Source organism: Bos mutus, chromosome 25 (genome assembly GCF_027580195.1).
Source record: "Bos mutus isolate GX-2022 chromosome 25, NWIPB_WYAK_1.1, whole genome shotgun sequence".
Classification (NCBI taxonomy): domain Eukaryota; kingdom Metazoa; phylum Chordata; class Mammalia; order Artiodactyla; family Bovidae; genus Bos; species Bos mutus.
The window spans coordinates 33,380,432-33,397,651 of NC_091641.1; the positions used below are offsets into that span (position 1 = coordinate 33,380,432).

The following is a 17,220-nucleotide window of genomic DNA, read 5'->3' on the forward strand; positions in this document are numbered from 1 at the left end:
TGGGTGGAGGAGCCTGGTAGGCTGCAGTCCATGGGGTTGTGAAGAGTCAGACACAACTGAGCAACTTCACTTTCACTTTCCACTTTCATGCATTGGAGAAGGAAATGGCAACCCACTCCAGCGTTCTTGCCTGGAGAATCCCAGGGACGGAGGAGCCTGGTAGGCTGCCGTCTATGGGGTCACACAGAGTTGGACACGACTGACGTGACTTAGCAGCAACAGCTTAATTTAAACAAAATGAGATAATGAATGATCAAAAATCTATTGGGGATCCATTGGGACTTTACTGGAGTTTCTTGAAAAATCAAGGTAAATGTTGCGAAGCCAAGGTTTGGAAAGGTCAGGAGGTGAGTCTACATTTACTGATGAAACAAAGTTACTATCACCTTGAACCAGATTGAAAAATTTCTGGTCTCTGTCTCAGCTATAAATTTTCAGACTCCTAGGTGAGAGAATCTGAGGATTCCAGCTTGGGTCAGGTGCACTACCCTCTCCCACCAGATCTATTTTTTTATGGTCAAAGGAGAGGAGAAGAATAAATGTTCTGGTGTATATAGTGGTGGGGGCGGGGGTTAGTGTTTTTCAAAATAAGGGGGCTCATTGTGTGTCAGTAAGCCACCCTCCAAAGGATGCAATCTTGTGAGCTGTACTGGCATAGAAGGAAGCAGGGTTTTTGCTAAAGGAAGGAATATGAATATTCATAAGTTTAAATTTAGAACAGATAGTTCAAATGAATGGTTAGTAGATTGCTATATTTCATTTACAATATTATTTTTAAAATAATTTGTTGAATGCCTTTAGCTGGGATTTTCACCATTCTCAATAATCTTGCATCTAGTCCATTTTAGTCCTTGATGTTACCTGTCCAATTTTATACCTGGAAAGCATGAGAGTTTTGTTTGTTTTTTTTTTTCCCGGCAAATAATTGCTTTACAATGCTATGCTACTTTCTGCTGTACAAGAACATGAATCAGCTATGTGTATACATATATCCCCTCTCAACTCCCCTACCCCTCTAGGTCATCACAGAGCACCAAGTTAAGCTCCCCTGCTATACCTTATGTTCCTACTAGCTAGCTATTTTACACATGGTAGTGTATATATGTTGATGGAAAGCATGAGAATTTTTCAGTCTTTCAGAGAATTTAACTTGGTGTTTTCACTGAAAAAAAAAAGCAAGTGGAAATGGAATAATGGCAGAATAATCAGTATCCTGAGAGATTAGATCCCCGTCAATGTTCCTATAGCATCAGGTACTTTAGTTGCGGATATATTACCATTTATTGAAATTATTGTGTCCTACCTGCTTTTTCACTAAACTCTAAGTAACTTCCTGGGAAGGACCACATGTTTTTTACTTACCATTTTATCTCCTGCATGTTGCTGGCATATCGTGGTTACTCAATATTTGTTTAAATTGATTATGTATTTGGTAAATGAATTTGAAACCTTTCTATAGATGTGCTTTTGAGGTGTTGCTTACCGGACCAAACTCTTAATTTTTGATCCATAACTTGAGGTCCTGGTTTTAGCACTGAATGGCCCCTCCCCCAGGAAATCTCTCAGTTCTGGGAAAACTGGCATAGTTGTTCATACCATTTATGAACAATGAATGGTTTACATCATTCCATTTATGAGCAACAAACATCTACGGTGACCTAAATGGTCACGTTTACGTTAATCCTACCTCTTAGCCCCACCACCATGAAACTTCCCATTAACTTTGTGTAATTGCTTTGCACTGAATGTTTGCATTCTCCCAAAATTCACATGCTGAAGTTACGATGAACTCCAGTGTGATGTTATTTTGAGGTGGAGCCTTTGGGAAGAAATTCGGGTTAGATGAGGTAGTGAGGGTGGGGCCCTCAAGATGGAATTAGTGCCCTGAAAAAAGAGGAGGAGACAAGAGAGCCAACTCTTGGGCCATGTGAGGACATCACAAAGTGGTATGTAAACTGGGAAGAGGATCCTCATCAGAACCTCTATCTGTCCGGGCTTGACCTTGAACTTGCAGTCTCCAGAGCCATGAGAAATAAGTGCTTGTGGTTTGAGGCACCCAGTGTATGGTGTTTTGTTATAGCAGTGTGAGCAGACTAAGACAGCAGTGGTTTCCCCATTGATGCAGGAGTGAGGGGAAACTCACTCCTGGGAGTTGGATGATTTGCTTGAAGGTACAGCATCAATCATGGTGGATTTAAAAACTCAACTGCAGCTTGCAAATCCCTAATCTGCTCTTCCCTCTACATGACAATGTTCCTAGAGTTCAAAGTACTGAGTTATGAACTCTTGTCCTCAAGGACTTTGTAGCCCAAAGATGTAGTTGTACACGTGATGAGTAACACGGGGGCCCTTTTTGCATCACATTTATCACAGATTTATGTTTTATTTTCACAGTTCTTCTGGCAGATGGTAGTATCGGGTTGTATTAGTCAGGGTTCTCCAGAGAAACAGAACTAGCAAGATATTTATATAGAGAAAGACATTTACTATGAGAGATGGGCTCACAAGATGATGGAGGCTCAGAAGCCCCACAGTCTGACCCCACCTTTCTCCTCTGCCTTTGTTACCTCATCGACTTTTCCTTCCCTCATTAATATGTACTGAGCAGCTTCTCAATGCCAGCCACTGTTCTGGGTTCTGGAAGGAGGATACAGCAGAGAACAAAAGAGAAAATTTCCCTCTTCTCACGGGGCCTAGGTTCTAGGATGGGGGATACCCAGAGATTCTTGGATAAATTCACACTTTGAATTGATCCATTCTGCGTGTTTGGGGAAGATGAGGAGTCAGTATGCATGTACATCTGCCTGTTTGAGATCCTGAATAATCTGACAGCAGAGACACAGGTGATCTAGGAAGCTTGTAGAAACTGCTTGTCACGTGGCCTACTTTTGTCTGGCTCTCTTGGAATAGATGCTCATTGCAAGGACTGGATCCACTGACCCCTGTGCCAGTCAGTTCCAAATGCTTAGATGAGGCAGAGTCATGAGGGGCTCATGGTGACATATTCAGTACTATTTTGATAGTGTTGCAAAATACTATCCAGAATTTCAAGAACTTCCACATCCTCCACCAGGTTCCTGAAAGAACTACACATATAAGGAGCAAGAGATCCCGAGAACAGCTTTATTAATGGACCCTCAGTCTTCCAATAACTCCTGATAAAGTAGAGTTAGAGCATACATATTAGATCCTAAGTATTGGAGCTTCAGCTTCAGTACCAGTCCTTCCAGTGAACATTCAGGGTTGACTTCCTTTAGGATTTACTGCTTTGATCTTCTAGCAGAAGCTCCAGTACTTTGGCCACCTGATGCAAAGAGCCGACTCTTCGGAAGAGACCCTGATGCTAGAGAAGATGGAAGGTAAAAGGAGAAGGGGGTGGCAGAGGATGAGATGGTTAGCATCACCGACTCAACGGACATGAATGGAGCAAACTCCAGGAGATAGTGGAGGACAGAGGAGCCTGGTTGTGCTGCAGTCCATGGGGTCACAAAGAGTCGCGCAGCCCTAAGCGATTGAACAGTGTTAGATCCTACGCCATAGATCCTGTTCCCACTGCAGACTTTTAGCCAGATGGGTCAGGAATGTTGTGTAATGACAGGATGAATAGAATAGTCACACTTATAGAGAAAGCTTTACCCTAACTTACTCCATGTTTTAGACTTAGAAGTTATATTCAAAAGACAGTAGGTGGGGCAAGTCCTCAAAAATCACTTTTGGCTCAGGTATGCTCACCAAGCAGAGACAGGAAGCCCAAGAGATATGAAGGGCAGGCTGGCATCTGGGTCAGAACCCTTGCACCATAGTCCAGTCCAGGGGTACCTGGAGCTCTGAGCAATCAGATTAGCCTGGGGTAGGGACCTGTAGGGTTCATTGCCTCCCTTCAGAAACGGGTATTAGCAGCCCAGATGATCCTCCAGCATCTCAGAGAAGGCCCTTTAATTTCAAAATTTAGAAGGAGAGAAGATAATTATGTGAAACCATGACAACTACTACTACCCCCGCTGTCATCATTTACCAGACACCATTATGTGCCAAACACTCTGCTGGTCACATTACATACCTTGTCTTGTTAAATTTCATCTAATGTAAGCCCTGTGATTACACAGAGATGTGGCCATTATAATTTCACTTTTACAGAAGAGGAAATGGATGCTCTGAGAATTTAGGAGACTTACCTGGGATTGGAAGCCACAGAACTGCATTCTAACCCCGAGCTTTCTGATTCCCAAACTAAGCAGTCGTCTTGCAGAATTGCCTCTCTACAGTTGCACAGAAAATAAACATTGAATGAACACGATCTCAGTGGCCTATGGCCACTCGTTCATTTGTTCCTTTATTCAACAAATATGTTTAAGCTCGTACTGCAAGACACTCTAAAGTGTTTTAGAATCTCAGTGATCAAAAGAAACATCCTTGCCTTTTTGGAGCTTGCCACTCCTGTTCTAATTTTTTTAAAAATTAGTATTGCTTAGCTGACAATTAACATTAATATGTTGTTTTTTTCTTTTGTAATTTGGCCACAATGGAATTTGAGAAAGAGTAAATATTCACTCTCTTTTTTTAACCCAGTTTTTTATTTTATTCTTTTTTTGTTGTTTTTTTTTTGCTTTTTCATAATGCTGTCATTTCTGAGCCCGTTTTGAATGCCTTGCTGGCCTGGATTATGCAGATCTGTGTGTTGGAGTTATTATATTTCAGTCCTGACATTTAAGTTTCAGCTCTGTGGTCATGCCTTTGGTAATCATTCAAGGGAAACCAGAAACCACCAATGAGTATATGAGACTGAGCACGGGGCAAGGAGGAAAGTACACTCATCAAGAGCCTCGCTGAAAGGAGATGGTGTGAGGATGTATTTGGAGAAGATGTGGGGCAGGAGTTGGGAATTAAAAGTGATAAAAGCTCCATGACTTTGCTCTAAAGAGAGGATTCATACCCATAAGGGAAGGGTTAATGGAGGATAAGAAGGTGCTGAGAAAGGCATCCAAGTGGAAGGGATTTCAAACCACCAGGAGGACGTTGGAAAGAGCCACAACATTTTGTAAAAATGAGAGTGTCTTGAGAACTGAAAAAAGGTTAAAGAAAACAGTGACTCTGTTTTCCAAAACATGTAAATTAGCTGACAAATGAAAAAAATGGTGACACCCAAAGCAGTCCAAGTAGAGATTTAAGGGATAGTGTAAGTCGGGGAAAGGCCTGGGAAACAAGGGAAATAGCAAAGCAGATGGAAAATTAACTGAAAATTGAGACACACTGAATGGGTTATGGTGGCATTTATGAAACTGTAAGGAATTAAAGTCTGAAGGGAAATAGTGAATAATAGATATGTCTAGAGAACATTGCAAACAATCAGATTTGGGAAGTTAAAGGAGAGTTACGAGGCAAAAGAGAGAAAATAGAAATCTGGAGGAAGGAGACATTTTAAGTAATAGTTAAAAGCTTATGCAGCATATATTTGGATGGCTTATTTTTTCTTTCTTTCTTTTTTTTTTTTTTTATTGGCCTTTTCAGGTGGTGCTAGTGATAAAGAACTTGCCTGTTAATGTAGGAGACATAAGAGACTCGGGTTAGACCCCTGGGTCGGGAAGATCCCCTGGAGGAGGAAATGGCAACCCACTCCAGTATTCTTGCCTGGAGAATCCCATGGACAGAGGACCTTGGTGGGCTACAGTCCATGGGGTCACAAAGAGTTGGACACGATGCAAACCATATATGGATGACTTTTTTCTTTCTTTCTTTCTTTTTATTGGGGTATAATTGCTTTACAATGTTGTGTTAGTTTCTGCTGGACAAAGATGTGAATCAACTGTAAGTGTATATATGTCCCCTCCCTCTTGGACCTCCTTCCTGCCCAGCCACCCTTATCCCACCCTCTCGGTCATCACAGAGCACTGAGCTGAGCGCCCTTTGCTGGACAGCAGCTCCCCACCAGCTATCCGTTTTACACGTGGTAGTGTATGTATGTCAACCCTAGTCTCCCACTCCATCTCGCCCTCTCCTTCCCCAGCTGGAGTCTGTTCTCTACATCTGTGTCTCTACTCCTGCCCTGGAAATATGTTCATCTGTACCGTTTTTCTAGATTCCACATATATGCCCTAATATGTGGATGGACCAAGAATCTGTCATACAGGGTGAAGTAAGTCAGGAAGAGAAAAGCAGATATCATATGGTTGGCTTTTGACGAAAAGAAAGCACTCTGGCAATGAGGGAATGGAATGGTAGCAATAAGCATGGCTGTACAGGGACTAACAAGGTTGCGTTTGGGGCAGTGTGTTAGGAAATATGTCAGAGTAGAAAACTATTTTACAAAATGCATGGAAGCTTTATGTAAAGACTTAGCAACATCTGTGTACCAGAAATTGGACTGGATGTTTCCATGAACTATTGCTAATCCCGCTCACAAAACTTGGGAGTTAGGGATCAGTTAGGTTGAACCACATGAAGGCGTCACAGTTAGTTCATATGGTTTAACCTGATCCGTTTTTACAAAGAAGGAAATTGGAAGCTCAGAGAGTTTTAAATGTACAACCCTAAGAGACAAAGCTGGGGAGCAGCAGAGGCAGGGTTTGATCCCAGCAGTTGCTAGATAGCAATTCATTCTTTTGTTCATTCTGCACCTGCTTGTTTTAGCACCTCCTGTGAGCCAGGCGCTCTGTTCAGAACTAGCAATAAAATACAAAACAAGGCAGGAGAGGTCCCTGCCTTCATGATGGATCTACTGGTTAAGAAAACAAGACAAAACACCAAAGACGGTCCTGCATAGCTATCCAATAGAAATATAATGTAAGCCATTTATCTTCTTAAATTATCTGGTAGCACTTCGAATAAGTAAAAAGAAGATGAAATTCATTTTAATGATGTATCTTATTGCAATCAACGTGTCTAAAGTATTGCAACATGAAATCAATATAAATTTATTCAAGAGATTTTACACTTTTCTTTTTTTCATACAAAGTCTTCCAAATCCAGTTTCGTCATGCCTTTTTGGCATATTTCTATTCATACTAACCACATTTCAAATGCCCCATAGCCGCCTGTAGTTGGTGACTGCTGTTTAAAGCAGGTCTTGATAAGATCTTGAAAGAACTTGATAATCCTGACCCAAATTTTTTTGGTGGTGATAATGTAGGAAAAACAGTCCACCATGTTTTTCCATGTTATTTCTGACCCACATACACCAACCATTCATAGGGCACAAAATACAAGGGACAGAAATGTTTCTTTCACCTGGGACTTCAGCTTCATACACCTGAGGCTGTAGGTACCAAAGGAAACTTGGATGTATGTGCATCACGTAATTTACATATTTTCTGTTACGTGTGTCATTGATTAAAAACGGCTTTGCACTTCACAATCAACAGACAATAATAATACAAAAAATGGATCCTTTGCAAGCCACCAGAGCCTTCGCCACATCCATGTTTTGCCAGCATGCCCTCGTGTGTTTATTGCTCCTGATGGAAATATCAAAGATGTAATTCGAAGCTTAGCAGCAGCCAGAATTTCTGATACTTTATCTGGTCACTAAAAGTTTGTAATCAATTTTCGAGAGATAAAACAGTGATAAGATTTTACTGTTTAATACAAGTGCCCAGCAGGTGTTAATGGGGACCAAGCAGTGGGGTGTAGAATGGTTTTTCCCTGGGTAAAGAATTTTTCTCTAGAGTAAGTTTAAGTGGGAAGAAAGCCTGCGGAAATATGGATTGTCCTTCCTAGAAATTGGATGGTGGAATTGAAGGTAATAGGTACTTGTTGCCTGCCAACTTCATAATGAAATTACTGTTGAGCAAAAGAAATTCTGTTAGAGGGCTTTTTCCCCTCCCAAGGGACAGAAGACTCTTAATAGGAAGAAAGCTAGAAAGAAAGGAAGGAAGGTAGAGAATATAAACACTGAGTATATGAACTCATTGGCCCAGAATATTGAATCTTAAAGGAACACAGAACAGTTGGAGTTGTCAGAATTTCCTTACAGTTGTTTCCATATAATCTGAAGAAAAGAAATGGCATCTGAATAATGTCCCTGCTAATTCCATCTGATTTCACTACAAAATGGGAGGCAAGGGAACAAGTGGGGGAAACAGAAGTGGGGAACGAAAGGAGAGATTTAAGTACATTCAACTGGCAAATCAGAAGAAGAGCAGGTGCTCAACAGGGCATGCCAGCTCCTAGATTAAAGCGGTGACAGCAACATCCGTTCACACAGCATAACCCTGTGAATGGCTTTCCTCCGGGCCAGGTGTCCAAGTCAAACCCAAAGGATTCGTCCGCTGGTCTGCCTTTTCCAAACATATAATGAGCTGGGTATTTCCAAAGCTCTTGTGGATGGACTAAATTTCTCAGTTTCACTTACATTTGGGGCATTAGGTAGACTGAACCTGAGCTCTAGTTACCTCAAGTTATTGTACAATCAAAACTTGGCTTGAGAGCTTATTGGATTACATTTAAAACAAGCAAAACCCCTCAATGAATCAGCTGGCCTAACTGTGAGTTTTAGACTGCAGATACGGAATGACTTGGTGATGGATTTTTTTTGCCAGCCCAGATAAAGTCCACTGGTGGGCTTTGTCTGTAGTTTTTATGCTGAAACTCCCTGGGCAGTGTCCCATCGTGATGTTTCATGGGTCTTCGCCCGTGGCTTTGCAGTTTCCTGTGTGCAGTGAGTCACTCCTCCCCTCAAAACCTTCCATGATCCTCATGTCCTTCTGATCAAAATCCAGACACTTAAGGCCCCTATGATCTGGCTTCAGAGATGCTCTGTGGATGCATCCCACTGCCTGTTGTTCTTACTAAGCTATTTCCTACATCCCACAGCACGTGTCACTTCCTTTGCTGACTCTCTTTTGTTGAAGATGACTCCTCTGCTCCGAATATTCTTCCCCACCTCTTGTCAACCCCTTTGCTCCTGAAGATTCCCCTGGAAGCCCTCCCTGTGTCACGGAGCTCACATTAGGGACCCTTCCTCTACGTTCTCACGACTTCTCCTATTTACAGAGCACCAGGACACGAGTGGCCTTCTACGTGCTAGCAACGTTTGCGTGTCTGTGTCACTGAATTGTGAGAATGGAAGGGGTGGGATGGACACTGTTTTCTATTTCTGTATTTATAGGACTCGCTGTAAGGCCTGGCACATAATAGACATCCAGTAAATAGTTGTTGAATCCATAAATTATCTTCCTAGGAAATGATCAGATGTACCAAATAGGATAGTGATTGCTCTTTGCCTCTTCCAGAATAGCAGTGTTTGATTTTTTTTTTCTGTGTTTAAACAAAGAGTATCTTTGTTAAAAATAAAAAGTATTTGCAGAAAATTTCAAGAGTACAAAGATAACACAAAAGAAAATAGAAAGTACCTGGAATCTTTCCATGCATAGACAAACCCTATTTTTATCTTCTTTTCTGCTTGTTTAACAGTAAGTAGTGAGAATTATCTTCATGCCATTAACTTTTCTTGAAAAACATGATTTTTAAGGACTCAAAGAGGCCATTGAATGGATCCACAGAAATGTTTTTTGCCTTTCCCCCACTTTCTTCACCTTGAAGACCTGATTCTTTCCCCAGAGGACAAGTCAGGTCTTGTGTGCTGTGGCTGCCCGGGGGCAGACATGTGATCAATCAGGCCAGTCACGTGGAATTGTTGTTATATTCTAGTCCTGTTCCTTAGTATTTTACTTCTTCAGCTGCTTTTGTTGTTAAGGGAATATAAAGCAAGAAAATGCTCCGGCTTTGAGATACCCTGCCTTTCTGGGGGTGTTTGATTGCTTTTAACCACCATACTGCATTTGCTGACTATCTGCTAAGTGCTACGTTTTCTGGACATCTTTAACAGTGTCACAGTTTTCTCAAGCTGAAAAGGAAATGTGAATCCCTGAGAACCTTCCCTCCCAAATCCTGTTTTGTTTCATGTCAGCGCTGAGCCTTGGCAAGTGGTTTTGAGAAGGGAGGGTTGGAGATGGAGTATTGTGAGACAGACAAGCATCCCTTGTGATAAAGATAATTGATGGATGTTGTACAGGGCAGACACTGAAGACCCATTCATGATGCTTCTCTCCTCCACCCTCACATCTAACCTGTCCCTAAATACCTGCTAAAAACTTCTCCACTTGATCCTGTGTGTTGGGGCTCCTGCTCTTCCTTCTCCTCCTCTTTTGTGGTCAAAGCCAGCATCATCTCTAACATGGATTAATAAGAGCACTGTAACCAGTCCCCCATACTCACTGTGGTCCTCTGCAAGCCTGTTCTCTACACAACCTTCAAGTCTGATTATATCACTGCTTAAAATCTTCAATGTCCTTCTATTGTTTTAAAGCAAAGACAGGACTCCTTAAACGGCCTGAAAAGCTTTGCACTGTCTGCCCCATTCGCATTCTCACCCACACCACAGCCCACAGTCCCTTGGCGCTCTCTGCTCCAGCTGCACTGGTTTGCACTCAGGCCTCGGTAAGCACTACCACAGGACCTTTGCCCATGCTGCCCCCTTTGCTTGAGTGTGCTTGTGTCTTTTCTTATCTAGTTAATGCTGCCTCATCCTTCGGGTCAAGCTGCACTTCCTTATAGAAGCCTGGTCTGAGCCCCATTTCACTTTCACGGAGCACATGCACCCCACCCCCGCCATCCTGACACTTGTCATCTGTTGTTGTTGAGTCACAAAGTCGTGTCTGAGTCTTTGTGGCCCCATGGTCTGTAGCCCACCAGGCTCCTCTGTCCATGGGATTTCCCAGGCAAGAATACTAGAGTGGGTTGCCATGTCCTTCTTCAGGGGATCTTCCTGACTCAGGGATCAAACCCACATGTCCTGCATTGCAGACAGATTCTTTACCACTGAGCCACCCGGGAAGCCCAACACTTGTCATATAGCTGTAATTAACCAATTAATACCTGTCCTCTCTCTTAGACTATAAGCTTCTGGAGAGCAGGGATCATGTCTATTTTCTTGTTTATCCCCAGCCAACTAGCTGATTACTGGCATGTAGCAAATATTTAATAAATATTAGCTGAATGAATAATGAATTGATGGGATATCATTTCTTTGATGTTGTATACCATATGGCTTGTGAGCAAGCAGTTTCCTTTAGAGTAGCTTATTAAAACATGCTTTCAGATCCTCTTGTTAGAAGATCATTGAACAAAGGTCTGTAGTTTGACAGGACAAAAATGTTCCAACTTATCTGTTAATCGCAACCAGTTACGGGAGTCTGGGAGTGATTACAGGCTCATGGAAAAGAGTGCATGGAGATGAGCAGAGCCTGCACAGGTACTGATGCTTCCACAGGTAGAGGCTGCTGGCAATGAGTTTACACCTTCTCAGCGTTACACGGATGGTGGCGTCCGCTCATTTGTCTGAAACCTCTTAGATTTTCCCCTAAACATTTGTCTTTCTCTCTTCCTTTCTCCAGATTCATGGTCAATGTGACGTGGGATGGCAAAGACTTGTCCTTCACTGAGGAAGGCTACCAGGTGCATCCCAGACTGGTGGTCATCGTGCTGAACAAGGACCGTGAGTGGGAAAAGGTGAGCAGCCTTCCATGTGCCGAATACAGGGGAGGCAGGAGAGGATGGGCAGAGTGGGCTCAAACTCCTCCTTTCCCCAAAACGTTTCCCCCTGAGCAGCTGCAGATGCCATCTCAGGGCCCCACTGGGAACAAGACAGACAGATACTGTCAGGCGCGATGGAGGTGCTTTCCTTGGGTGGACTTGGGAAGTTGTGTGTTGCTGTCTGTGTTGGGTTCACAGATCTGAGTAGGGAGCATCCTGGAAGGACTTAGAATAATTTAAAGTCAGTGAAGTTTGGTTCACATCATTACAATAGCAAGTACTGACTCTATGGCAGTGATCACACCAGTTTCCGGTTTGTCTAAGCCTCATAACTTGGTATCATAGTCACACATTTGGCCCATGAGTGAACCCCCTATATCTTCATTTGTTTGATCTTTTGCTTTGAGTCCAATCAATTCCAAAACTTAAACGTATCCATTCTTCAAGTCATGGGTTGGAGAGGGATGTTCTGTTTCTTGTAAAGCACATTTTCCAGTGCATGTATGTTAACTATTAAAAAATATAAAAACTCAGTGTACAGGAAAAGCTTATCTGACATACCACACAAGCTGTGTCCTGAGTCAGAGAGGAGAGACCTCACAGGGAGATGGAGATGATCCTGTGAGTATAGTGGCAACATCTGGCCCAGCGACATTCTTCCTTCCTCATAACTAACTCTCAGCTCTCAAATTCAGTTCAGTACAGTTCAGTCACTCAGTCATGTCTGACTCTTTGCAACCCCATGAATCACAGCATGCCACGCCTCCCTGTCCATCACCAACTTCCGGAATTCATTCTGACTCACATCCATAGAGTCAGTGATGCCATCCAGCCATCTCATCCTCTGTCATCCCCTTCTCCTCCTGCCCCCAATCCCTCCTAGCATCAGGGTCTTTCCCAATGAGTCAACTCTTTGCATGAGGTGGCCAAAGTATTGGAGTTTCAGCTTCAGCATCAGTCCTTCCAGTGAACACCCAGGATTGATCTCCTTTAGGATGGACTGGTTGGATCTCCTTGCAGTCCAAGGGACTCTCAAGAGTCTTTTCCAACACCACAGTTCAAAAGCATCAATTCTTCGGCTCTCAGCTTTCTTCACAGTCTGACTCTCATATCCATACATGATCACAATCATAGCCTTGACTAGACGGACCTTTGTGGGCAAAGTAATATCTCTGCTTTTTCAATATACTATCTAGGTTGGTCACAACTTTCCTTCCAAGGAGTAAGCGTCTTTTAATTTCATGGCTGTAATCACCATCTGCAGTGATTTTGGAGCCCCCAAAAATAAAGTCTGACACTGTTTCCACTGTTTCCCCATCTATTTCCCATGAAGTGATGGGACCAGATGCCATGATCTTAGTTCTCTGAATGTTGAGCTTTAAGCCAACTTTGTCACTCTCCTCTTCCACTTTCATCAAGGGGCTTTTTAGTTCCTCTTCACTTTCTGCCATAAGGGTGGTGTCATCTGCATATCTGAGGTTATTGATATTTCTCCTGGCAATCTTGATTCCAGCTTATGCTTCATCCATCCCAGTGTTTCACATGATGTACTCTGCATAGAAGTTAAATAAGCAGGGTGACAATATACAGCCTTGATGTACTCCTTTTGCTATTTGGAACCAGTCTGTTGTTCCATGTCCAGTTGTAACTGTTGCTTCCTGACCTGCATATAGGTTTCTCAAGAGGCAGGTCAGGTGGTCTGGTATTCCCATCTCTTTCGGAATTTTCCACAGTTTATTGTGATCCACACAGTCAAAGGCTTTGGCATAGTCAGTAAAGCAGAAATAGATGTTTTTCTGGAACTCTCTTGCTTTTTCGATGATCCAGTGGATGTTGGCAATTTGATCTCTGGTTCCTCTGCCTTTTCTAAAACCAGCTGGAACATCTGGAAGTTCACGGTTCACATATTGCTGAAGCCTGGCTTGGAGAATTTTGAGCATTACTTTACTAGCGTGTGAGACGAGTGCAATTGTGCGGTAGTTTGAGCATTCTTTGGCATTGCCTTTCTTTGGGATTGGAATGAAAACTGACCTTTTCCAGTCCTGTGGCCACTGCTGAGTTTTCCAAATGTGCTGGCATATTGAGTGCAGCACTTTCACAGCATCATCTTTCAGGATTTGAAATAGCTCAACTGGAATTCCATCACCTCCACTAGCTTTGTTTGTAGTGATGCTTTCTAAGGCCCACTTGACTTCACATTCCAGGATGTCTGGCTCTAGATGAGTGATCACACCATCGTGATTATCTGGGTCGTGAAGCTCTTTTTTGTACAGTTCTTCTGTGTATTCTTGCCACCTCTTCTTAGTGTCTTCTGCTTCTGTTAGGTCCATACCATTTCTGTCCTATATCGAGCCCATCTTTGCATGAAATGTTCCCTTGGTATCTCTAATTTTCTTAAAGAGTTCTCTAGTCTTTCCCATTCTGTTGTTTTCCTCTATTTCTTTGCATTGATCGCTGAAGAAAGCTTTCTTATCTCTCCTTGCTATTCTTTGGAACTCTGCATTCAGATGCTTATATCTTTCCTTTTCTCCTTTGCCTTTTCACTTCTCTTCTTTTCACAGCTATTTGTAAGGCCTCCTCAGACAGCCATTTTGCTTTTTGCATTTCTTTTCCATGGGGATGGTCTTTTTTTTTTTTTTTTTTTTTTTTTTTATTTTATTTTATTTTTAAACTTTACAGTATTGTGTTAGTTTTGCCAAATATTGAAATGAATCCACCACAGGTATATATGTGTTCCCCATCCTGAACCCTCCTCCCTCCTCCCTCCCCATACCATCCCTCTGGGTCATCCCAGTGCACCAGCCCCAAGCATCCAGTATCATGCATCGAACCTGGACCCCTGTCTCCTGTACAATGTCATGAACCTCCATCCATAGTTCATCAGGCACTCTGTCTATCAGATCTAGTCCCTTAAATCTATTGGTCATACCTGAATGGTCTAGTGGTTTTCCCTACTTTCTTCAATTTAAGTCTGAATTTGGCAATAAGAAGTTCATGATCTGAGCCAAATTAGTCATCATAATAGTGCATGGAAAGCAGAATAAAAGATAATGAAAAGGAAAAAGGGTTATATTGTTATCACATCTTTTTGGACAAGCAGTGCCATATCTCTGAACCACTTTAGCAGCCCCAGATTTGTCTTCACTTGGCACATCAGACCTAGGGGTAGGAAGGCATGGGATATAGTGTGGAAGTCATATTATACTTAACTAGTATCAGAAGACAAGACTGTGCAAACAGAAGCATTGCCTTTGGGGTAGGGGGCCAGTGACAGATTCCTGCAGGGGGATGATGAAGAGGAAGCTTTGGAGTTTGTGCTGCTACATCCAGTAGCTACAAAGTTCACATTCCTTCCAGTGCACTTGAAACAGTGACCAAAGCCAACTATATGCTGGAGCCTAAAATAAGTCTATTTAAAAGGATTAAAATATGCCCAGTGCATTCTTTGACCATAGCAGCATTGAAATAAAAATTAATGATAAGAAGATATGCAGGAGACACAGGTTCGATTCTTGGGTCGGGAAGACCACCTGAAGAAAGAAATGGCAAGTCGCTCTAGTATTCTTGCCTAGGTAATCCCATGGACAGAGGAGCCCGGTGGGCTACAGTACATGGAGTCACAAAAGAGTTGGACATGAATTAGCAACTAAACCACAGCAGTGAAAGCACAACATATCAAAATTTGAAGAATAAAGTTGATGACATGCTAAGACGGAAATTCATAGCTTTCAATGCTTATAATTTTATAAAAAGGAAATTGTAAAGTCAATGATTTAAGCTTCTACATTAAGGCACTAGATAAAAAATAGAGCAAACTAAACCCAAATGAAGTAGAGGAAGAATATGATAAGCATAAAAATCAACGAAGTAGAACATAAAGTATAAAGAAAATCAACAAAGCCAATAGACAATCTGAATAGTTCCTGAGAAACTTGATTCAAAACTAAAACCCTTCCCATTTAAAAAACAAAACTTCAGGCCTAAATGGCTTCACTGGAAATTCTATCTATCAAATATTTTAAAAAGAAATAATGCAAATCTAAACAGAGATTCTCAGTATTTTAGTAATCATAGTTCACCAATATATTGGAAAAGGAAACTACATTATGGATAAGTGGGGTTTATTCTAGGAGTGCAAAATTGGTTTAACATCAAAAAATAAATCAATATAATTTGCCATATTGACATAATAAGGAGAAAATTATATAATCATCTCAATAGATGCAGACAAAGCATTTGACAAAATCCAATATCCATTTTTTTTTTTTACTGGAATATAATTGCTTTACAATGCTGTGTTGGTTTCTTTGTACAACATCATAGACCAGCCATATGTGTACATGCATCCCTCCCTCAGGAGCCTCCGTCCCACCCCCTCATCCCACCCCCCTAGGTCATCAGCGGGCCCCGAGCTGAGCTCCCTGTGCTGTACTTCCCACTAGCTATCTGTGTTACATGTGATATTGTATGTACCAATATCCATTCTTGATAAACAAGGACCATTCCTCAATCTGACAAAACTTATCTATGAAAATTCTGTAGCTAATGTCTTGTATAATGATGAGATAATGAAAATAGGTTCATAAATATATATTGAAATGATTTTTGATGAGTAATTATAACAATGGGAGAAAGGAAAGCCTTTTAAATGAGTGCTGCTAGGTCAAGTGGATATTCTTAGTGAGGGAAAAAAAATGCAAAATAAACAAAAAGCAACCTTGACTCCGTTCATACTATACATAAAACCTTAAAAACAGACTTAAATGTAAAATTTCTATAAGAAAAAATTAGGAGGATATTTTTGAGCTATAAGAAAGCATACTGTAAAAGTCATAAACTGAACTCCATCAAAATTTAAATCTTTTGCCCATGTATAGACACTGTTAGAAAATGAAAAAGGCAAGCCACACATTCAGAAAAAATATTTTTAAAAAATTATCTGAATCAAAGGACTCATATCCAGAATATATAAAGAACTCCTATAAATCAATAATAAAAAGAAAATCAAAAAAAAAAAAATCAACACAATTAAAATGGGAAATTGACTTAGGAATTTTACCAAAAGATTTAGTCAAATGGCCATTAAATACATGAAAACATGCTTAATATCCGTGATAATCAGAGACATGCAAATTAAAACCACAGTGAGCTACCACTTCATACCCCCTGCTTGGCTAAAATAAAAAGAACCAACAGTACCAAGTGTTGTTAAGAACATGTGGCAGTTTGGTCATTCAGTCGTGTCTGACTCTTTGTGACCCCATGGACTGTAGCCGACCAGGCTCCTCTGTCCATGGGGATTCTCCAGCCAAGAATCCTGGAGTGGGTTGCCATGCCCTCCTCCAGCGGATCTTCCCAACCAGGTATTAAACCCAGGTCTCTTGCATTGCCGGTGGATTCTTTACCATCTGAGCCACCAGGGAAGCCCTTATGATCCAGCAATTTCACTCCAGCAATTCACTCCAGCAACTCACTTTAGTGTTTTTGCCTGGAGAGTTCCATGGACAGAGGAGCCTGGTGGGATACAGTCCATGGGCTCACAAAAGCTGGACGTGACTGAGTGACCAACAGTATGACCCAGCAGTCCTAGGTATGATCCAGCAATTCCACTCCTAGGTATTACTGCAAAGGCATGTAAACATATACCCCAAAAGTAATATTTGTGAAAGACATTCATAATAGCAAAACATC

At 41.7% G+C, this 17,220-nt stretch overlaps 1 protein-coding gene across 2 annotated transcripts in view; it reads left to right on the forward strand.

Annotated features, from left to right (window-relative positions):
• GRIN2A (glutamate ionotropic receptor NMDA type subunit 2A) overlaps window positions 1-17,220 on the forward strand; it is a 446,329-nt gene that overhangs the window by 288,851 nt on the left and 140,258 nt on the right. For both annotated transcript variants that reach the window (XM_005889409.2, XM_014476279.2), the window contains exon 3: window positions 11,391-11,505. In XM_005889409.2, coding sequence (XP_005889471.2) covers window positions 11,391-11,505 — 115 coding nt within the window. The remainder of the gene's footprint in view (window positions 1-11,390; window positions 11,506-17,220) is intronic.